At 31.6% G+C, this 23111-nt stretch overlaps 4 protein-coding genes and 1 long non-coding RNA gene across 8 annotated transcripts in view; 2 read left to right on the top strand and 3 right to left on the bottom strand.

Moving 5' to 3' along the window:
* Positions 1-12608, bottom strand: part of LOC100740375 — a 39947-nt gene extending 27339 nt beyond the window's left edge. Inside the window, exons 1-14 of one of the 3 annotated variants that reach the window (XM_024365414.2) lie at positions 11156-12608; positions 10440-11048; positions 9419-10057; positions 7102-7212; positions 6798-7022; positions 6456-6694; positions 6179-6371; positions 5716-5925; positions 5062-5338; positions 4826-4974; positions 4655-4738; positions 4410-4554; positions 4220-4311; positions 3782-4037 (exon numbers count right to left, since the gene is read on the bottom strand). In XM_024365414.2, the coding sequence (XP_024221182.1) occupies positions 3782-4037; positions 4220-4311; positions 4410-4554; positions 4655-4738; positions 4826-4974; positions 5062-5338; positions 5716-5925; positions 6179-6371; positions 6456-6694; positions 6798-7022; positions 7102-7212; positions 9419-10057; positions 10440-11048; positions 11156-11797 (3871 nt within the window). In that variant the 5' untranslated portion in view covers positions 11798-12608. The remainder of the gene's footprint in view (positions 1-3781; positions 4038-4219; positions 4312-4409; positions 4555-4654; positions 4739-4825; positions 4975-5061; positions 5339-5715; positions 5926-6178; positions 6372-6455; positions 6695-6797; positions 7023-7101; positions 7213-9418; positions 10058-10439; positions 11049-11155) is intronic. The other 2 variants (XM_012381671.3, XM_024365415.2) reach the window with 2 other exon arrangements.
* A 708-nt stretch (positions 12609-13316) lies between these two features.
* LOC100740131 lies at positions 13317-16600 on the top strand. The gene is given in 6 exon segments (XM_024365416.2): positions 13317-13458; positions 13547-15534; positions 15622-15735; positions 15815-15965; positions 16054-16187; positions 16189-16600. Coding segments are annotated over 5 exon segments (2412 nt in total). The 5' UTR covers positions 13317-13458; positions 13547-13572; the 3' UTR covers positions 16240-16600.
* Positions 16601-17903, bottom strand: LOC100740251 (60S ribosomal protein L26). The gene is made up of 4 exons (XM_003486850.4): positions 17777-17903; positions 17324-17504; positions 17050-17190; positions 16601-16788 (listed from the first exon to the last, which is right to left on the bottom strand). Exons 2-4 carry the CDS (start codon positions 17489-17491, stop codon positions 16651-16653), a joined length of 447 nt encoding a protein of 148 aa, XP_003486898.1. The 5' UTR covers positions 17492-17504; positions 17777-17903; the 3' UTR covers positions 16601-16650.
* Positions 17904-19884: 1981 nt separating this feature from the next.
* On the top strand, positions 19885-23071 carry LOC100740008. Of its 2 annotated transcripts, none has more exons than XM_033319057.1 (3): positions 19885-20200; positions 21630-21916; positions 22062-23071. In XM_033319057.1, exons 1-3 carry the CDS (start codon positions 20118-20120, stop codon positions 22652-22654), a joined length of 963 nt encoding a protein of 320 aa, XP_033174948.1. In that variant the 5' UTR covers positions 19885-20117; the 3' UTR covers positions 22655-23071. The 2 variants fall into 2 exon arrangements, with proteins under 2 accessions (XP_033174948.1, XP_024221126.1); XM_024365358.2 differs by lacking the exon at positions 19885-20200 and adding an exon at positions 21172-21541.
* LOC117151276 overlaps positions 19937-23111 on the bottom strand; it is a 7015-nt gene continuing 3840 nt past the window's right edge. The window contains exon 4 of the long non-coding RNA XR_004461078.1: positions 19937-20388. This is a non-coding gene — a long non-coding RNA (uncharacterized LOC117151276). The remainder of the gene's footprint in view (positions 20389-23111) is intronic.

The raw sequence follows: 23111 nt of genomic DNA, 5'->3' as shown, positions 1-23111 counted from the left end.
ATTAAACAAAGGTCACCGTTCAGGGAATAACACAGCTGCTAACGAAATACGTTTCACCGCGCTCTTGCTCTTCCGCATCGCGAGTAGCGATAAACGTCTGTTTCCAACGTTCCGAACTGTCTCAAACGCTAACGCATCTTTACCATAACTACGGAACGAACAATAAAAGCAAATGTCAAATTAAAATATTCGAATAGATATCAAGTCGATGAAGAAGAAAAAAAGTGGAGCGGAGAAGCAAAAAAAGATTATAGGAAGGGGAAAACGACGTGGACGTATGGAGTGAAAGAAATTAAAGAAGGAGGGGAAAGAAGAGAGAAAATGACGAAGAGATGGTAAAGGGCTTCGAGAATCTATAAGGGCCTATAAGGTGTGACGGGTATCTCAGGTTTTTGTATTCTCGAGGGTTTCGGTGTATTAGCATTTCTCGTGGAGCCGGTAAGGCAGGTCTTGCAATCTGAACCTCCAAGTTTTGATCGGCAACCTTTAACGGTTATAAACCGAATTACTAATCAGACTTTTTTTGTCAACCCAAACAGCTTTCCTTCTGATCAAAGAAGTCAGTCATTTAGTATTGGTTCAGCATTAGTCCTACCGGACGAATTTTTATTTCAAAATAAACGGAAAAATAAATGTATATGAGAACATTACTTATGTATTGAAACAATCATTGCAAATTGCTCTGCATTAATTCGCTGTTTGCACAAAATAACGTATTTATTCCGTTATTCTCGTTCCAACGTGAATAGCTTATTTCATATCCCCACCACGTTCCTCTTTACCCCCACTCCATCCCACCTTAATCACACTCCCCTCCACTTGCAGTTTTCTCTACACAACTTCAACATTTTTTTATTGTCGATAATTAACCAAATATGAGTAACTTATGAAGCGGAAACGAAACTTAACTCATAATTGCTATGGTGGTCATTTTTGTAAATAGAAATGTTTAGAAACTTATAAAAAGTAGTATTGCAGGTAATTCGGGTAATACATCGCTATATAGTCGTTAAGTAATACGTTAATTAACTACGTAGTGCTAGGAGAGGGTATTTTCCAAATTATCGTGAAAATGAAAATTACTACGGTTTTATAGCTCCCAGCTTATTAATTACGCGTTAGAAACACGCGTATACGAAAAATTATTCTTTACACGAATCTGGTAACTAAAATATGCCGATGTATTTTTTGAGACACTGTACTGTTGTAGTTTTGCAAGTATTCATTTTGCTTACCTACTACATTCTCATCGATTACATTGTTCTTGCAATTCGAATAACTGCGCGATGAGAGCGCGGAGTTCATCAAGCTACGAATAATTCCGGAAATCGGTGACACGAATGTTGCTGTTTGCTCTTGACGTTTGTCCGGTGAACATTCGTCTATTTCAGTAATGCAGGATAATACAGACACGCGTTTACAACCAGACATCGTATCTCTTGTGCGTCCAATTTTTTCAACACTTTCAATGCGTCTAAACCAATAGGTTTTACGTGCCCTTACAAGGACTACGAATCAAAAATAATCTGCAAATGGAAATATAGAAGAGATGTATATAGAATCTACGTGAGAATTTGAAGAAATACGAATTTAATGATAAAATGATAAATAATGAAGGGCGAAGAACGAACTCAATATTATATTCTAAATGTTAACATTATTAAATTACATATAATATAATATAATATCATTAAAGCGAAATATTTTTTAATTATTTACTTTGTTCTCTCAGTCTAAATAGCTATCCAATCAAACTTTCGAATAAAAACTGTTTTACGAGTTAATGTGCAGTATCTTGTGAATCTTTCTTATACTTAACCTGCAATTAGAATTAGAAGCAATTAATTATACGTTTATCTCTTATAAGTCGTAAATGTCAAATCTGCCCGATATCAACAATAAAAGGTTTCAGTATCTTACTTTTTACCTCTTTAATAACACACGTATGAGCCTAATTATTCAATCTCGAACGCATCGAAAAACACTTTGACAATAAAAGATTTGAACAGAGCAACGCACGTGTTCCCCTTGCTTACTTCGTCGATACTTTAAATACGTATAATATAATAGAGAATATAATATTAAATTTCACTAATTATATATAACTCTTTTGTATTATATTGCAATTATTTGATACACGGAACGAATTATAAAAGATAAAATCTTCAAAAAGTAAAAGCTAGAAGTAAGAAATTTTGAGAAATTTCGTAATAGTAAAATAGTTTTCACACTATCGATACAAAATGTGTTCCATTGTATTTTTAATTTAATAGTTTAATTATTTTTATATACACGCTACATTATATCTCATTTATAATCATTGAATGACAGAGAATCGTCTTTGAACAGTAACAGAACGAATGGAACAAAGGATAAGAATCGGATAGCGTATTTACACTGTGTAGGGTTAGGTAATAATAACATTAAATAATTTAAGATGATTTCTTATTATCTTTTATAGGACGAAACATTTTGCTTTAATAGTAACTAAGTAATATTTAAGGGAAATAAAATAATCTGTAAATATATCTTTAAATTAATCTTTCAGTTACTTACCTTTCTTTGATCAGACTTTATTTACAAGACTTTTGTACAAAAGTTTCCAACTTGAAATATTGAAAAATCAAGTTCTTTACACTTTGTACTAATTAACTGTAACGATTCTCTTTTAACATGGTAGAACAACATATCAAAAACTAACGTCAGATACATACATAATTTCGCTGGTCGAAACACGATAATCAAATCGAACTTCGTTGACTCGTATATCGAGCTAAACAAACTGACAATGATGACAAGCCCGCGTAAATATATTATCATTGCATATAACGCCACCTACAAAAGCGCAAGGAAATAAATCAAGAAATCAAAAGTACAAAGGAGACAGAAAACCGTTGAACACATGTTCCTATGTGCGCCGAACATAAATTTACATGACTATGAAAATTTTCCTCCGCTATTTGTATCGGAATAAATATCGAATTAACACAGAAACAAAAGAAACGCTTCTATAAAACAAAGTTTATATAATTTATTTAATGTGCATAAAATCTCAAATATTTTTTCCATCGTTTACGTATAACAATATTCATTCGCTATAAATTACAATAATAAAATATATGTCCTGTATAACCAGGAGAGTAACAGCTGTACTGTAAAAACATCATAAATAAGTTTAGACTAAAATTTTTTTATGATTAAAAATACGTTGTGAATATCGTTAGAATAAAGGCATCTTTGAGGATCGGGCACCTTACCACCGATCGAGGCAAAGTGGTATGATACAAGATCGTAATCGTAATGGTAATAAGTTCTGAATAATACTACAAATACAAACTTTTTCGCCTTATTACCATTTTGCCTCAAATATGTAGCAATGCATATGATACATACAAAATTGATTAGAAAGCACTTTCGCTCATTTTGTGGTATATTTTATGTATTCTAGATACAAAAATATGTGAATGTCGTTTCCCTAATGCGATACGTTATAAAATATTTTTCCGAGTAAATTCGGTTGGACTTAAAGAAACGGCACAATTTGACTTTGGTAAAGATTTCGAAGACATGATATACCCACTTTTTGTTGCGCATGTTACAAGATTTTTTGGCTTCGGCGGAAGGGGTGGAGGTTTCGATGATTTCATTACACTTAACGAGTTGACTTGAGTATCGAAAGAATCCAAAGCAGTATTTCGGGAGCAAGATCCATTCTCTACAACGGTCCGATCTCCGTCCGTCAAAGTTGTATCTAATATGAACGAACTATCTGATGACTTACTCTGCAATTCCTTTCCAGTAGCCAATACATGGAATCGTTTATCAAGATCTCCATTCTTTGCTGAAGCCAATGTCGTCGTTGCGGTTGATGTTGTTGTTATAGGTGTTGCTGTTGTTGTCGTATTTTGATCATGTCCGCCACAGTTTTGCCGTTCGTGAATCGAACTGTAAAACTTGGCATTTGCTTCGCAATTGGTAGATATTATCCTAGGTCTTCGAACTTTGTTGCGATCCGTCGGCTTACCATTTTCCTTGTTCTGATCAGTAATTTCATAGCTTTAAGGGTCGAAACGCAACGCATAATAAAAATTTCAAAAATGAAATGTATTTAAAAACGTTACTACGATAACTGACAATATGCTTTATGAAAATGTTTGGTACCATTAAAAAAATACGCATTATTATACCCCAGAGCATATAAGTTTCGTTTTTTGTTTACCTTTAAAAAGTCTGGCAATTCAAAATTGATCTCTGTGCCTCTCTGATCTTCTAATCTAGATCTTTGTGCCCGTTTTAAACCTTCGTATAAATCTATAAATATAAATATAAATATTATCCTATACTTGGATAAAGATATTTCTAATTTTATTATTAGCAATACCATTCTCGTACTATGATATATAATTTACCTTCGCCGTCGAATTTTCCCGGTAATTGCAGTTTTACTCCGTTCCGCCATTTTGCTATTAAAGGAGGATGAGATTTGGCAGTTTCTTCGGAGACATAATCGTTCGCATTGCTTTTTTCGTTCATATTACATTTAGGCTTCCCTCCCTTTAACATTAAAATATATGGATATATAAAAATCGATCTTCCAAAGCAACATGTACACTGAATGTAAGTAGACATATAAAATAACAGACATCTGCCATACCTTCTTTTTTCCATGCATTGTAGAATCTCGAAGAAAAAATTTACTCGGCAAGATAGAGGAACCCTCAGAACGTTGATCGTCGGACTATATCCCAGAAAATAAAATAACCCATAAATAAAAAAGCAATTAATTTTTTCAGATAATTATTTAGATAAATAAAACATTTCTTACCTTACATGAACCATCATTGTAGTGATATTTACTCGCGCCTTTGCCCACCAAAAGCTCTTCAAATACTCTATTTGTGATTTCGTCTAGAGTGGATTGAGAATTTGATCCATCATGAGTGTATTTAACTGTGTTTAATTCTTTCTGTGGATCTACAAAAATGTTTCCCCTCAAATTATTACAACAGTTAATGTTTTACCAATTTCTTGTAGCTTATTATATCCTAACATTTTTATTACCTTGATCCTTTATGTTGGTCAAAATTAGCCTCGCAGGAGCATCAATAGCCTGTACATCCGTACAAACACGGTGGTTTTCACTCCATACAGTAATAGTTTCTAAATTAAAACCATACTTATTTAGAAGTGGCCTTAGTACATCTTTAAGAGTTCTGCCTTTATGTGCAATCACAGTTATCACTCGACGGGAAGGTAGATCGACTTTCAGTATTTTCGTTGGTACAACTTCCACTTCTTGACCAGCCAGTACCGATGATGGATATTTTGTATCTATAGTCTGAAAACACAAGAAATTTTTTATCATTTTCAAATATTAATACTGTATAGGTAATAACAAGTACAACGAATATTCGTTTCGATTGGACTGTTTATACTAGATTATAAATTATACGTGTACGGCATACATAAAATACGTATAAGTTTAATGCAAATGTGCCCAACTACAAAAGCTACACCAGAAATGCATGCGTAACAATTCTCATAAAACAACAATCTCCTACAATCGTTATACCATTCAACCTTATCATTTCATTCAATCAGACTATGTGCAAGAAAGAAGCGTGTCCCATACATGTTTAACATCAACAAATTATTTTATTAGTTTCGAGCGATAATTTTAAAAGGTGCATTAAATAAATACAAGAGATCACAAACCTCATCTGTAGCAAGGATTAGAACGTCATAGTTAGAATATCGAAGAGCTCTTTTATCAAGGAGGCGTGTAACCACATCTTTAATACTCTCCATTTGGCTAGTTGGCACAACCGTAGTCGATCCATCGGGTAATATTACCCGACATAACCCGGTACATTTGGCACGAACTTCTTTCGTTTCATTCGACTGTCCTTCGTAGGACGATAAAGACTACAAGTTATACATACAACTTTTGTAGATTCGAAATTAAATGTGTGCTTAATAACACTAACATTAGCTTTCAACAAACATCTGCGCATAGTTGCAATACCAAAATATCTACTACACACTTGCATTACAAGTAAAACTAACACATACAATGGTTATACTTGCCTTCGATACAATTGCTTTACCAAACAAAATAGTTTCTAAGTTTATTTTTAATTACAATGTACAATGTAAGAGAAAAAGAAAGAATACTTACATGTTTGTGGAATGATTGTCTTAATGCCAAATCCCATGATGCTAATGAAGACCTGCTGCTAGATATAGAAATACTGTCGTCGTTGTTATTACCTTCTGCTTCTCTTTTCATAGTTGTAAAGCTCTTATATATGGTCTCATTTCTATTAGGGCCTTTATTATATTCAGATTCCCCACGATCTTTTGATTTAGATCTAAAAAGACATTACTATGACGAATATACACTGATAACATTTGTTTTCAATTAGTATTTATTAAATACTATTTATTATCAGTACCTGTTTTTTCTATTCCATGGAAGAATAGATTTTCTACATCGATCTTCTGCATCTGAGTGACTCTTCTTTAGCTTTACACTAGGAGAACTGGTAAGATTTAAATCACAATCTTCTACTCCAGTTATGGAATTTCCTGTTTCTACACAACGACGATATAAATCAGATCTTAAAAATCTCGGATAACTATCAAACTTCATTAGATTAAAAACCTGTTTTTGAGCCTGAAAATAAAATACAAACTAACGATTTCTATTAATACAGAACAACTAATATAATGTTAATAATAGTAATAAACACAATTGCAGAATTGAACAGAAGAATAAAAAAACATGTCATGAACACCTGTAAGAAAAGGTCAGCAGGTGCTTCACTAAGAAGTTCTTGCGTTATTTGGCCAGTTGCATGGCTATCAACGTTTACAGGTTCAGCTGCTGTAGTGGACAAATGACGTTGGTAAATTTGATTTGCCAACTTACGTCTTGTAGTAACATCTTTAGTATCTTTGTATCTCTCACAAGCAGCCCAAAAGTAGATATTTTCATGGCTAAATTCTTTTTTTAGAAACTCCTAAATTATGAAAAGAAAAAAGGTATTAGAAAAATATGCAATATGTATTTATTTAGTGAAAATAAAATTTCATTCTTACCGCAAATGTTTGTAAACCTTTTGGATCTTCTAGTAATTTTTCAAAACCATTGGCCCATGCATGTATGTTTTTACAATCGGTATTCTTATCGCATAATTGTGTACTACCGTGCTGTGTGAAAGAAGCATTAAAAAAAATTATATTTTATTGATAACGTCGTTAAATGGGATTAAACGAGTCATAGGGGAAACGATCAAGCGCGTGCGCCTTCAGCCTTATACGAACGTTACGAATATTACGATTATTATATACGAATATTGCAAACATAACAAATATTACAAATATTGGTTAAGAATAAATCAAGGAACAAAAAGAATGGTATGCAATCACTAACTTTATACGGTCTTTAATAATTGTTATTATATAACATTTAATTTACTTGTCAATAGAACTTCATGGTCTTTTATACATTAACTCCAATTCGTATAATAGTCCGTCTAATCCATTGTACTACAGCTATAATTAAGCAACTGTATATAAGTCGTTTTAAGAACTTTAAATATTTATAATTATAAATTCAAAATTAAAAAAGAGAGAGAACTACTAAAACAAGAAAAGCTAACATAAAAACGAAAAATACTTATAATTCTACGTAATAATAAATAATTCTTAATACATCTATTTCCTCCCTGTTTCGTAACATTCCCGACAACAAAAATATATAACCATAAATATCTGAGTCACTTATTTAATATATATCAATCGTTGATAAGATTTGAACAAGTACATCATAATCACAAATAATTGAAATAGAATTAAGGAAAATATAATTATAAAAAGATTTAAGAGGGCGCGAAAACATAATTAATTTCAATTATTAGAACGATAACAATACGTATCGGTGTAACAGTATAACGTATCGACGTAACATATCGATTTGACGTTGTCGACTATTGATCATAGATCAAATCATTAAAATTTCATTTTCTGTCCTGATTTATAAAATAACAATAGCGAGAATGCTCTTCGATTTCACTTTGTCACTTCTTTAATGTAAACAACTGATTAACTTTGAAAAAATAAAGAACGTCGAACTAGAATCCATTAGATGATCTCCTAGTAATTCCATAAAATATTGACCGTGTCGTACATACCGATTTCACCACGGTATCCATGTCGTGATCGAAGATCGTATTCCTTCGTGTACACACGTAACGATCCCATTTATCGAGGGAAAAATAAAAATACTTATATAAACATAATACAGTCAAGGAAATAATTTTCTTTGGTATTAACTATCAAAACAAGATTGTGGTATGCTCGTAATAATAAGGGCTCCGCCCAACTGCAGCGATGCACCCGTTGACAATTATGATTCCGCACACGGTGTCTGTTCAACTCAATGGTCAGCCGAACACGACGTATACCGACAGAACCGACACGATCGACCGATCGATTTCTTACAATCGAACCGATAATTTACACGAACGATTATTCAATTAATTTTTCTAAATAATTAATTCAACCATGATTCTATAGTAATCAACATTGTAACTATTGCACGACAGCGTCACGTTCATTTTGTGTGTAACATGTCACTCTCATGTGCACTACCGCTACGGGTATATTCGCTCGTACTTCATTTCCTTCTCTTTCTCTTTCCCTCTCCTTTCCAAGTTCCAAGCTCAGTCGGTCGGTCGGTTTATCCGTCGGTACCTTCATTTATTCATACTAAATATATTTTCTTTGCTACTTCTATCTAGTTATTCGATTTCTTTCGTGAAATTATTTTCGTTATTTCATCCAAAAATTGTAAAACTATCGAACCGAAATATGATACTCTAATTCCCACCATTCTCTCTTTTTCTCTTCTTCTTTCGCTCACTCACTCGCTCACACATACTCTCACACTCGTGCATTATCTCGCTCACTTATTCATAGAACTCACTCATTTACTCGTGCTTCCCCTCTGTTCTCATATTTCTTTTTCCTTATTTGCAATTTCAGGCATTATTCTTTCATTTAATACAAATATTTAAATTTTGTCTTCCTTTTTCATTATATTTGTATCCCATTTATTGCAATAATCTCAAATTGTAAATTGATAACTCATTTAAGAACCAATTAATCTTCCGTGTATAACGTGAGACGTTTATGCCCCCAATGAGAACAATATCGGACCCGGTATTTGAGATAAATATTCCATTTTGAAACTTATTGGATATTGTAATAGAAATGTTATAATAAGTATCCATTAACTTTCTTAGATTTTTTGAAAACCCGAAACAGGTCCCAAACAAGATCTGATCCTGAATCTCCCACATTGTAGACCGCGTTAGCAAAAGTAAATATTGGAAATAATAAATATAAATCTTACCAGACAGATATTCTGCGCACAGGTCCCAACGTTTCTAATTTCTTGCAAGCTTCCCCAAGGACGCGAATTATCCGATTTATCTGAATAAGTTTGGCACAGTGGTCGAACGTAATCCATGCTTGTATTAAGGTCTTCAAAACTATGCACTAAAGATTTGGAAATACCAGAAAAAACTTTCGGGCTAAACTTGTCTGGTACGTCGATTTCTTTTGATTCCGCTAGTCTCGTAAGTCCCAACAATTGCGATTGCGACTTAATTGCGGCATCACCGGGCGTCTCAACAGGATCTTTTAAACCGTGCAGCATTGCGGTGGTGCAAACGGACACAAGAGAGCCAACGGACGAACTAAGCAACCCCTGCTTAACTGTTGAAGCAGATGGCAATGGACAGGTGGGCAAGTCCCCCCTCTTCGTTCCCTTTTGTATGTCGGAATTCATGTCGGAATTTTCTATCGTTTCCGAACACGTACTTATGCCATTGCAAAAATCATTAAACATCACACTTTCACGAGGCAATTCCAGACTATCTTTGCTCAATTTATTTGTTTCGTTCCAGCATGTTTTCGATACAGCTCGTACCGTTAATCTCAAATCTACAGCTTCGTTACCGTATGATCTTGACGAATATTCACACGCATCCTAAACATATATCATGTTAATTAGAAGCAGATCTTTATTTATTAAGTAAAATGAAAACTGTTCAATTTAGAATAGTTATGAAAATAGTTTAAACTATCATATATTTTAAGTATTTTTTTTTATAACCATAATGGATTGAATAATACCCATATTACAATCATTAAAATTTCTTTAGAACTCAGATAGATAAAATGACAAAATGTAACAGGTGTATCCATGAAAAATTTTATATTTTAAATAACAAAAAAAGGACTACATACATTTCAATATATATTTACTGACTAAGTAACAAATATTATAGAATAGTGTTATTACAATGTAAATCCTACAATCCATTTAATATTAACTGAGTTAACTACTATGAGCATTTTAATCAACATACCCTATATTCCAAAGTTGGACATCTTCTTCGGGGAATATTTTGTACGATATTTTTATCTGATCGACTTGTACAATCATCCTTATAGCCAATTCCGGAATCACTATTACTCGAATGAGCTGTTGATGTACTTATATTGCTTGGTTGCGGAGAAGCAGTTTCTTGATGTCTCCTCATTTCATTATATGGATTTGTGTCAGTAGCTGTTGAATCTGATATGTACAAAGTTTGTATAGCACCAATCAAACCATTGCAACTGTCTGGAAATTCCTGACATACATTTAGTTCAGAAGTTTTGGTGCATGTAAAACCAAATATATTGCACACACTAGAATGTACTATATGATCAATTAATTTATAGTATATTGTAAAAACATGGCAGGAATTGGAAACAATATTTTCTTTATCTTTAACAGATTTAGTTAATATCCCAAAATATTGTTTATCTTGTTCAGAAAAGGAATTACAAAATATTATTCTATAGGACGGATATTCTGCTATAACACGATTTTCTGAATTGGTGAGTTTTATATTTGCTACATGTATTGTTAACAATACTGTGGTTGGATTTCTTTTCTCAGCTTTCAACCGTTTGATGCATTTTCTCAATACCTAGAAGAATAAATATGAATTAGTAAAATCATATTAGATCAAATTCAAGGATAACTTAGTGTTTATATAGAATTAAGAGATAGTAATGATAGTGTTATCAAAATTACCTGCATCATACAAGACGGATGCAATTGATTTGGAATATCTATAGTTCCGAGGTAACCAACAACTGTTCTATGCACTATTTTCTCAGAATCTCTTTTATGAGATGCTGGCGGTGGTGGTGGTGGAAGAGGACTAGACATATCCCAGTGATAATGTAAATTACAGTAAGTTCCATGGTTTTGCAATTCAGGTGGTGTTTTTCCTGCTACATCAAACATAGCACCACTTTGTAAATCTCGCACAACTTTGGCAACTCTACATTGTAATTGTAGCGCTCCCATATTACTTGCACGAGGTTTATGAATATATTTGGGCTTGCAGCGTACTGCTGTTACTCCTTCTTCGTCAGAGGAATCAGAATAATAATTTTCAGCTATTTGCAACTTTAAAATACCCTTTGAACGACCAATTAATTGCACAACATCGTCATGGGGCAGTTTGCTAACATTGTGACCATTAACAGATACTAAATAATCGCCGGCTCGTAATCCAGCGATATCCGCTGGACTTCCTGGAACGATGCAGCTCAATATGCAAGGTTGTTGTCCCGAGATCGTAAAGCCAAATCCCTTCATTCCACGCAATACCTCGACTGCCCTTACACCGTAATTCACTCGCTTTTTCTTTTTTCTGTTTTGGTGCATTCTTAGATTTTCTTTTCATCAATTCATACAAGTTTCAATTTATCTTTCTAATTTGTCAATCAAAGACTATCGTTCACCTAACACTTTCACGATCCAAAAAAACTCCCGAATCATCTTTCCCTAAATTCCATCAGTTTCTTTTAATTCTTTCAAAGAATAAGTGAAAATATGAAAGTTGAATTATTTTTTTATTCTATCACTTGATCGACTCTAACTAATCATCTATAGAGGATCTATAATCAATTTCTATTTGAAATCGGTTTTCGACCGTTTACGCTTGCGGTTCGTGACGGCGTTCTTTCTGCGCTTTTGCACCTCTTTCTCTCACACTCTATTACTTACTGCATCACTAAACTTTAAAACAGAATTTTTCAAAATTTTTTTACTTGTGTATGTAGCATCCTATCTTTGTTATTACCATTGAAATATGTACTAGTATTTATCTCATACATCTAAACACACGAACAACTATAAAATGTTTTGGCAATCTCATTATTCTTTTTCTTTTACTTCTATCCTTTCACTCCCTCCACTTTTCTTTCATTTACATCATTGTTTGTACCTATATTCATCGATCCATACACTTCCGGTATACAAATGCACATTCTACTGGAAATTTCATAACGAAACACTTTCTTTCTTCGTATGGAATCCTATTTTCGTACAACAAAAATTCTAGTGGTGGTAAAACCTTGTATGCCTCCCAAGTAATTTTATAGCGTTTTCTTTCCACTTTTATATGCCGATAATAAAAATAAAAAACTGTTATGCAAAGTGAAATAAACTTTCTTCATTATTCATTTTTTTTCTTTAAATTCAATTCCATTTCGTCATGTGTGACCCATTCAATTTACATACTCATTCATGTATATGTGAATGTATGTGATAGTAAAAAATTAACCGAGTACACGCGTACTAGACAAATTTTCAAATTCGATTTTCTCGAAAATGAGCCTTTAGAGGCTCAAAAAATTGTATTCTACATTCTCGACTTAATTTTGCATGTGGAATAACCTCTTATCGATTATCTACTTCTGTCTAGCCATGAATTAAGCAAACGTAGGTATACTTCGCAAATTTTTAAACTTGATTCGAAAAGAAATTTCTAACGCAATTTTACTTTTTATATTCGTTTTATTTTGAGCCATAGAATCTCCCTGGCCCCATTTGCACCATAAATTACGGAGTCACCTTGTATTTTTGAAAAACGTATATAAAATAAATTGTGATTGATGTCAGTTAAAAAATTTATTTCGCTAAATTTTAAATGTTTTATGAAAGCTCATATTAATTTTAATAATTATATTCTAAATTTGTCTACCTTTTTATTTAATTTTACGTTTGACTGGTGTATAAATATATTTTTGATCACTTTTATTGCAACGATTGAAAATGTATTTTACGTATAGTTTTTGGAAGGCTAGAAAAGTGTTTTTAATCAAATATTATATGTAAAGGAATTGTATGAATTCATTTTAGAAAATGTTAAAAACGTAATAGGCAGTTTTAAATTGTATGCATACATATGTATGTATGTTACATGTGTATAAAGTTTCCTAACCACTAAATTCTAATTCATTTCAATGAGTTGTACTTGCGTGCCAGCTTTATTTGTGAAGTGATACATTTTTTAGGCTACATTATTATAAACTGTAATTCAAGTAATCATTTTTCTATACCTATTAATTTGAGATATCGATTATTTTTAAATGTAATTAATATTCTATAAAAAATATTCTAATGTTACAGATATTAGGTTAGTGAAAAGCTACACTATGGAATCTGATGAAATTACATGGAATATAGTACCAAATACAGTCGCAAACAGAATGATAGATTTCTCTTTGTTACATAAACTGGTACCATGTAGAAGATTACGTCGCAAAAATAAAGCTATGAATGCTGCAATTAAACAGTATCAAAGCATAAAGACATATAGCCAATATATTAAAATGAAGACTTCAGTTCTTCGAAATGTGACAGATGACAGTGAAACAGATTGCAATGACACTTTCACTGAGGATGATTATAGTATTTTATACAAATCTAATGTATCATTATCAAATTATATAAAAGAGACGTTAGAAAAGAATAGAAGATATTCTTGTGAAATAGAATCTGTGACTAATGAAGATGATTTTATATCTAATGTAAAACCTAAAGAAACAGTCATAAAAAGACCTAAAAGTACATCACCTATAAATTTAGGATGGCGAAATGTTGTTAAGAGAAAATCTCAAAAAGCTCTTTCTTTGAAAAAAAGGATAGATGCAAATAAATTCACATGTGATAATGATGGTACTAAAGAAGCTTTTTCTGTAATGACTGATAATGTTCAAAGTAATATACAAAGTAAGACAAACACACCTCATAAATATTTTATAGATTGTATTAAAGAGAATGTTTTAAATTTAGACGATCAAGTGTCAGTGAAAGATGAAATAAATACTGCTACTGTTGAAGATGTATGTGACACAACTTCAGATTCAACTGAAATAACATGCAATGCAACTACAGTAGAAAAAGTAACAAATAATAATGATAAATTAGAACAATCAGATCCTACAGTGAATAATATCAGTAAAGAATTCCAATCAGATAAAAATTATTGTTATAAAATGCTTGGAAGTCCTAACACAAAAACACAGAAAAGGCTGTCATTTTCATTATATAACGTTAATGAAATTTGGGATACTAATTGTAAAAATATGTCTGTGGATCGAAATTGTCCTAATCAGGCAGAAAAAGACCTAAATATTACAGAAACATTTATGAACATGCCCTCGGTTATTGGTAACACATACCAACTAAAAGACTCGGGTATCGATGAAGATACAGAGGAAGAAAATTTAGAACATGGAGAAGAGCATTATAAGAAATTTAAAAATAGGACTCAAAAAGAAGAAAAAGAAGATACATCAAATACTTCTTCCATAGTAAACTCTTCTAAAAATAATTTAATAGACGATGATGATAACTTGAAATCTAATACTTCTAAAGATACAATATTACTTGCAAATGAAAATATAGATACAAATCAGGTAAAATGCAAACAAAAGATACAAACAGATAAATTGCAACCCAAAGTTACTCATACAGAAATTGTTAATAAAAAGTATAAAATAATGTGTGATATATCTGTGCTTAATGAAAATATTGAATCAGAAGAATTAAGCGTAAATGATTTTTGTGATGAAAAATCTGAGGTAAAGGAAATGAAGTTGATAATGAAAGACAGTACTTCTCCAATAACTGAAAAACGATATCAACAATTAAGGAGATTAAATTTAGTAGACAGTGACTCTAGTATCAGTGAGAATGATGATAGAAATTACAATGTTGAAAATATGAGAGACAAGCTATTCAAACGTTCCTCAGAATTTTCTGATGTATTAGGTAATGAAAATGATAACGTACATCCTAACCATGAAAATTCAATCCAACTTTATACAAAATTACAAAAAAATGAAGACTTTTCAGAACAGACTATCTATTGCTTGGATGATGAAGATAATATTTTGAAACAATGTTCAAACACCAATGAAGATTCATCTCTAGATACTAAACAACTATCATTTGCTGGTAATAAATCTGTTCAACATAAATCAGATTTAAGCTATGCAATAAGTCGTAATTTTGACAAAGAAAAGCATACGAAAGCATCAAGTGAAAAGGACTTAAAAATTGAAGATATGATGCAATGTGGGAAAAAGGAATCAATATGTAGACCATACAATGTATAAATAAGAATTTTGTTTTTTCTATTTTCTCTTATATTACCTTTATATTTTGTTAATCTTTTCTTATCCTTCGCCCTCTTAAAGTTACAGGAATTTATAGAGAAGGAAAATTTATTGGTTGAAACAACAAAGCCTTCCTTTACACTCAAAGATGTAGAAGTAGATGATGAAGTCTTTATTATAGACATTCCATCTAAGGTATGATATATGTCATGATATAATTGCTCAATCCAATATGTAGTATATTATTGAAAAAATTATATTTTGTTGTATCTAGCTACTTGAAAATCAGTTACTGCAAAGTAAAATAGCTTTCACAGAAAAAACATTGAAACTTGGAAAACAAAAGTATAGAGTTGAATATAAAAATATAGATAATGTATCTTGCTTTCTTGGTACTAGAAAAAGAAAGAAACCTTACAAAATAGGTATGTAATGAGTAAATTGATAAATACTTAAATTAATGTTATTAAAAAAATATGCTTCTTTTATTAATTGGTTCTCTTCTCTTTTCAGTAAACATTAAACCAATAGCAAGAATCGTAGTACGAGAAAAAGTTACAAAAGACTCTCATGCAGAATTCTCAGATCAGTATTCTAATCACAATATTGATTCTTCTGATGAAATCAAAGATGAGATAATCTCAAAAAAGAGACACTCCCAAACAGAGCAAGATCTATCACTCAAAAAAAGGTGTTTAAATATTGATGAATAAAATATTTTATATAAATAACGTACATGTAGAAAATTACGAGTTTCTGTAATTTTTAGATAAATTAAACAATTTATATGTTGAAGTAATATTTTAGAAAGGACAGAATTTATGTTGCGATATGCAGTTCATAGAATGTATAAATATCGGACAATAGCAATACATGATTGTTTTTATACGTATAAATGTAACAAGAATTTTATAAATATGTGCACTTTTATTTTTTACCAAGCATTTACTTTTATACTTGTATTTTATGCTATAAATATAAATATGGTATTTAAATTCCAAAACACCTTTTAGTGTATGACTAAGAGCATTAAATGAGTAAAAGGAGTATTACACACAGATTCTAATATTAATGTTTTTATTTAACTTTATAAATGAAACTGACTTAAATTTACGAAGTTTCCATGGCTGCAGTTGAGTCTTCGGTATATTTTCCTTTATCCTTGCCTAATGCTGCAAGCCTACCTTTACTCCTCCTGTCAATAATCTTCTTACGATCCTTGTCCATCTTTAATTTTACAATCACTGTCTGTAAATCACAAAAGATATAAATTAGAAAAAAGTAAATATTTTTTAACCAGAAAAAAAAAGGTGAATTTTATAATATCAGTGCCAACTTTTCTGCAGTAAAAAAGCTAAACAAGTCAAATTCATAGACATAAAGGAGAACCCTTATATATCAACGAAACCAACAAGCTTTGTGCTTTAATCTACGTGAATGGTTTAGTTCATCATTTATCAAAATTTAATAATACATATATACCAAAACACAATACAAAAAATAGCTTACCTTGGATGGGTCGATACCAACATATACATTAGCAGTGTTAGCTTTTTCACGTTGAATTCTTTCTATGTATATAACAAACTTTTTCCTGTACACTTGAACAACTTTTCCAACTTGTTGGCCTTTATAATGGCCACGAACAACCTTTAGGCAATAAATAAACAAAAATGTTTAATGAATGAGGTTTTATAAAATAATTACTTATTTTTAATATGTTTTATCACATTTAATATAAACACTTTTCAATCTTCAAACGATTTATAAAATATTACCCTACCTGAACTTCATCATCTTTACGAATTGGCATAGAACGAACGTTATATTTTTGCCGAAGTTCTTTGGAAAGAGGAGCTGACATAAGTCTCCTCCGAACGTGAGAAGGTGCCGTGAAATGCCTCTTTCGGTTTTTTCGGCGTGAAGAAGAAACAAGTTTATTGAATTTCATTGTTGTTGGTTACCTGTGCATGCAAAATATAACTCTGTATTAATTATAATAAAGTACAATTATGATAGCTCGTAGTAAAATAATGTGGTATGTTGAATGTAAATAACAAACAGTTATAGGTTAGTTACTGTCACTATTTCAACTACAATTATTATTCGTTTTCAAAACCTAAAGATATTCATATTTATATATTAGAGAAAGAGTAACATGATTTTAATATAAAATTTCTGCCGAGATTATTTTTTTAAGTACGATTGAAATCGATTTTGATTTCAATGAACTTACCGACAACAGCCCAATTCAGTAGCCCCAACCGGAAGAACGCTTGCTCGGCACGAAAGAAATACAAATTTATCTATATAATCTAGTGAAAATCTATCTCACTCCCAGTTCACACATAGTAACATTGTTGTAAATTCGTCTTAAAGTTTTAACATATTTATGGTTCTATAAGATATCAAATATTGTTGTGAACTGGTGTAGGCCTGTGGCTCCCTTTAGCGTGAATATCTTGTATGACAATAAGGTAAATTCTAGCACCGCGAATTTAACTGTACAGCAGCGTAGCTGAGGTAACGAACAAAAGTTATTTAATAAATTAATAAATTTGTCTATCAATAGACTAAATGTCAAAATTATTTATCAGTAACAACTATAATCACTTTCAAATTTCGTATCTATCTTTCATAGATATCTTTTGTTACCATGGAAAAGAATATTTCCAAGGCATAAATCACTCGCCCTCTGATATTGTAAACTCCAATCAAAATAATGTTTATTAGTGTTAGTTAATGAAAATTTGTCCTATTGGATAACAAATTAATCGTAGAATCGTTGAATCGTTAGGACTGTCATGTTGAGCTCAGCATCTAAGTAAATTTCATTAAAAATCAAATCCTGTTATAGCAGTCAATCTTTTAGAAATACTCAGTTTTAAATATAATTAGTTTTAAATATAAAATATGCAAGTTAATCTTTGTTGTTACGTATTTCTTCATTTAAACATCAAATTAGTTTTGGAATTGTTTGAAGTTGTAACGCGAGCAGAGTGCTTCAGCACTCCACGGGCTTCGATCATATATATGCAATAAATTAAATTTGAATATGTAATAAAAAGAATCAATACGATTTTCTGTTAGTGTTTTCAATAACAACGTCAACGTTGTTTCTCTTCATTTTCCCTAGCTCCTTTTGCTAGTCTAGTTATTTTCCATTTGTCCAGGAATGGGAATTTTCCATTAGATAAAGTAGTTGGTACTTCGACACAACAGAGCTTAATATATTATATGATATAATATATTATATTTCGGTCATAGCAAATAGTGATTAGCTGTTCGTCGGTCACGATATTCCGAAGCTCTGTAAAAATATTGCCGTTATGGGGTTATTAAATGTGCAAAAACATCTAGAATATCATAAAAATCGAGTAAGTAATCGATCAATATACATATTGCTATTTTGTTGAATGAAGCGTGTCCGTTTATACTTGTACTTCAATTTTGTGAATGATATACTTCAATGAATAAGTATGAGAAACGTAATATAGTAGAGACTATAAAAATAATTATCTTTTTCATATTTGTCAAATTATGTAAATTTTTGTCGTTATAAATTTTATTCTTTCTCTTTTTTTATTTCTTGGTATTATTTTGATTACTTTTTTGTGTTTACATTTTTTGCCATTGCTTTCGAAATACCTTGGTTATCTGTCTTAGCAGATAATACAAAACAAAATGATTCGCCTTTTATAAAGAAATACTTTAATGTCGATGTCATTATAGACGTTGTAATTTATAACAAAAATATACTCTTGAGGGGAACGGGGGAGGAAGAAAGAAAGAAAGAGACAGAGACAGAGAAAGAATACAAAAACGTATGTATGTAGAATATACTACTAGTTAATTGCAAAGATAAATACAAGTCCAACAAAAACAAAGATAAAAGAATATATAAATAGGAAACCATTAGTGAACTGATAATTTTACAAACATACCTTTGGAATAATCAAAGTTATGTTTAGAGGGATCGAATATTATAAATAACGAGTCATTTTATCTCCCTTCTGATTTCTAAAGAATCTGAAAGTATAAAATTGCGTAAAATGCACATACATAAGATAAAGAAATATATAAAATATACAAAGTATATATAGTGCTTTTTATAATATTTGATACATAAAACAATTTTTTACTAAGATGCTATTGTTTGAATCATGTACTTAAAAATATGAATTTGCAACAAAATGAGCGGTATAATCATGAAATATAATGTGTTTTTTCTTCTTTCAATGCATTTAAGTAGCATATATCTAGAATGTTTAATAATGTTTAATAAAATCAAATTTAATCATGCATAATCAAACGTGCCCATCCATCATTTTATTCATTTTCTAGGTCAGTAAAACAACGTGCAGATCAATCCTTTAGGAGAAGTTGTTTTTTACTTAAAATTGTTAAAAGATTACAACTTTGAACTGTCGGATATCTTTTGAATCCAATGTTTCAAGGTGTGATCTATTAAAAGAAAAAAAGAAAAAAGAAAGATATAGGCAAACTTAAACGGAACCAAATCTTATTTTTTATTGGATTCAATTCGAAAGAAAGGGAAAGTTTGGCAAATTATAAAAATGGGCTCCACAAGACAAGAAGATAGATTACTCAGCGTTGGAATATCTTTGCCGCAGTGGATCAAAGGCCGAACTGACAATAGGTTCGTTTCTTTTCGAATCCTTTGTAGAATTGGAGTGTTGTAAGGTTGTTAAACTTCGACTTGTACTGAGTTGCAGGCTTGTGATGCCTTAACGTAGCATTGTTCTTTGCTGAATGTAGAAGAAATTTAAACCAATTGCAATGGTAAGAGGCAATTTTTTAGATTGCTGGCAGGGCATCTCTGTGAATCTGTAAATACTGAATACAAGTAGATTTAGCATTAACCCTCTTAATATGACTATCAAATATATTTGTTATGCGAAAATCGTGCTGCCAAGCCGGCGGTTGGATTTTATCTACTTTCACATAAAACTAAGTCTATGATTTATGATTATAATGGATGTGTATTTTGATGAATCTAATATTTGAAGAACAATGTAGCTATTCTTATAAGAATGCATATATATATTTGACTGTTATCATGTGTCTGTCGAAATGTTCTTTCATCAGAAAACACGTACATTATAACTATAGCCTAGTGTATAAAATAGAAAAACAATATCAATCTTGATTAAAAACAAATTTAGATCTTACAAATATGCTTAGCTGTCAAACGATGTTACAAAAATAAGTGTAATAAAATTGTAAAAAAATAAGTGTATGCCATAAACAAATTTTTCACTCGGAATAATAATTATTATTTTTAATTAAAATCGTCTAAATTATTCTGTGCTGTATTTTCAAAGTTAAGTCACTTTTACTAATCGTAATTGACAGAAATGATTCGGTCAGGTGAACTGATTTTTCCTTTTACTAAGTTTTACAGAAGAGTTGATCTCAAAATTAATCACTGAATATACCATAATCATTCACATAAAACAAGAGATTTGCATTGTTTAAGTCTTGGATGTTCAATTCATACATTTAATAAACGATAAGAAATATTTATACATGAAATTTGGCTAATGCGTGATACAATACGAATAAGTAGTTAATCGCATGGGCATTGTGCCCGCTATTCTTAGACTCAAGATACTCCTCGCAATAGTGCGACCTCGTATAGCTTACTGTGTGCGGTGCATAACGTTTGTTATACTCTTTTCTTATTCTCTCTTGTAGATCTATGTCGATTTACATTAAAACATCGGATTAAATAACGATTGTTTGTTCACGCATGTTATGAATAGTATCGAATTCAACAAAATACTTATGTCAGGCATTGAATTATTCGTTGAATTAGTTGACGGGTTAGCATTCTGAGAAACGCATCGCTATAGGACTTAGAAATTTATAGACGAACTGTTGGTATTAAAGAGAACAATATATCAATGGTAAGAAGATATCTAAAGCTGAAAGAATCTTCTAACAAAAGACCATCAGTCGAAGAGCCTTTATTTATCGAGTAGCATACCCTTGTTTGCTTCATTAACCTTACTTTCTTTCTTTGCGACGTGTAATTACCAACTTCTCGTCTTTTTTCTTTTATGCAGATGTGATTTCGATGACATTACGTTTAGTCCACCATCTCATGACGACAGCTTCTTTTACATACGATATCCGAAGACACAAAATCGATCATCGGTTTCGCAAGAATATCGGCCGATTGACGAAGTTTTTGAGGAACAAAATATTACTTCATCAACAAATAATGTGAAAGTACAGGATACGCAACAACAACAGTCTACCGAGGAGAAGAAAAAAAATCAGGAAATTGATTTCAGCAAGCATCCCTTACCTTGTCAACCGTTTATACCATCAACTTTAACAGCGAATAAAGGTAATTTACAATTGACTGTTGCATGCGTTCTTTGTGCAGTTAGTAATTACGAATTTTCTTTTAATTATTACGACTGAAACAACGAATAACAAGTAAAATTTCTTTCTTACTCTTTGTGATTCAATGTTTCTGATTTTGCTGCCAGAAAAAGGAATTAAATCAAGTCCGAAGGTATTAGTGACCGATAATACGAAGATTACAAAATCACAGGGGGTAGATGATGGATTTCACGGCAAGCCAGCACTTTGTGGAAAGTCAATTGTTCTTGTAGCTAACCAGATGATGTCTAACAAACTTCACGAGACTATTTCGGCCGAGCAGGCCGCCAGTCAACCCAGAAGAGGAAGCAAATCTTTACCAGCCACTCCAGTCGCTTCGCCATCAGGCAGTCCAAGCGGTTCGCCTAAGGCTCGTCGTCGTGTTTCTTCGAACCGATACTTTGCAGGAGCATCCCTTAATGATTGCGGGAAATATCAGGGAGGTTGGATCTTGGCAAGCATCTTCGGACAATCTAGGGAACTCGTTACTAGCAAGATCGAAGAAGAGGACGAAGCAAACATCGAAGTCGCAACTGCTCCGCTTAGATCGCTTGCTCGGAAGAAATCCATTTCGTCGCAAAATCTTACATATGTAGGAAGCGATGAGAAATCAGAAAAATCAGCTGCTTACCTAAATGCATTTCGAGCAAAACCATCGCAATTAAGAGAAATGAATTTCTGGTCCCCAACATCGATGTGAACCAATGTAGTAAATTGTTATTCGTTTACATCTTAAGCTTAGTTAATCAATAGCGATTAATTCGGAAAGAAGGATTTTTTTAGAAGGAAAGCACGATAGAAATATATACATATTATTGTCACTTTCTGAGTTTTTTAAAATCAACGAATGAACGCATTGATAAAACGAAAAATAAACAAAGGAGAGCAGCTTTTTGCTCGTTATTTTTCGTGTATTCTTAACAATGTGCTTATTATAGTTAGTACGATTATTTAATAACGTATTTGTGCTTATTCTTTCTTTTTTCTATTTTTTCGGCTTTTAATTAATGCTATTAAACAAAGATGTTCTTTCCTTAATGGTCTTTCTTTAATAGTGGAACACTATCATAATGATGATGACATAGATCAGGAATACAAAAGGAAATACTCGTGTATCGAACACTATGGTTTTCTTATAAAGCTTTGAGAAGCGGGGG

Source organism: Bombus impatiens, unplaced genomic scaffold, assembly GCF_000188095.3.
Source record: "Bombus impatiens unplaced genomic scaffold, BIMP_2.2 scf_0135, whole genome shotgun sequence".
Taxonomy (NCBI): domain Eukaryota; kingdom Metazoa; phylum Arthropoda; class Insecta; order Hymenoptera; family Apidae; genus Bombus; species Bombus impatiens.
The sequence above is the reverse complement of the archived record's forward strand: the minus strand, read 5'-3'. Positions and strand labels throughout refer to the sequence as shown.

Bases quoted from the DNA above. Each gene is read 5' to 3' on its own strand.
- LOC100740251 (XM_003486850.4), bottom strand. From the start codon at position 17,491: ATGAAATTCAATAAACTTGTTTCTTCTTCACGCCGAAAAAACCGAAAG. The intron at 17,191-17,323 runs GTAGGGTAATAT...TATTGCCTAAAG, and splicing joins GTAAAGATGATGAAGTTCAG to GTTGTTCGTGGCCATTATAA. The intron at 16,789-17,049 runs GTAAGCTATTTT...TGTGATTTACAG, and splicing joins TTGGTATCGACCCATCCAAG to ACAGTGATTGTAAAATTAAA.
- LOC100740008 (XM_033319057.1), top strand. From the start codon at position 20,118: ATGGGCTCCACAAGACAAGAAGATAGATTACTCAGCGTTGGAATATCT. The intron at 20,201-21,629 runs GTTCGTTTCTTT...TCTTTTATGCAG, and splicing joins AAAGGCCGAACTGACAATAG to ATGTGATTTCGATGACATTA. The intron at 21,917-22,061 runs GTAATTTACAAT...TTTTGCTGCCAG, and splicing joins AACTTTAACAGCGAATAAAG to AAAAAGGAATTAAATCAAGT.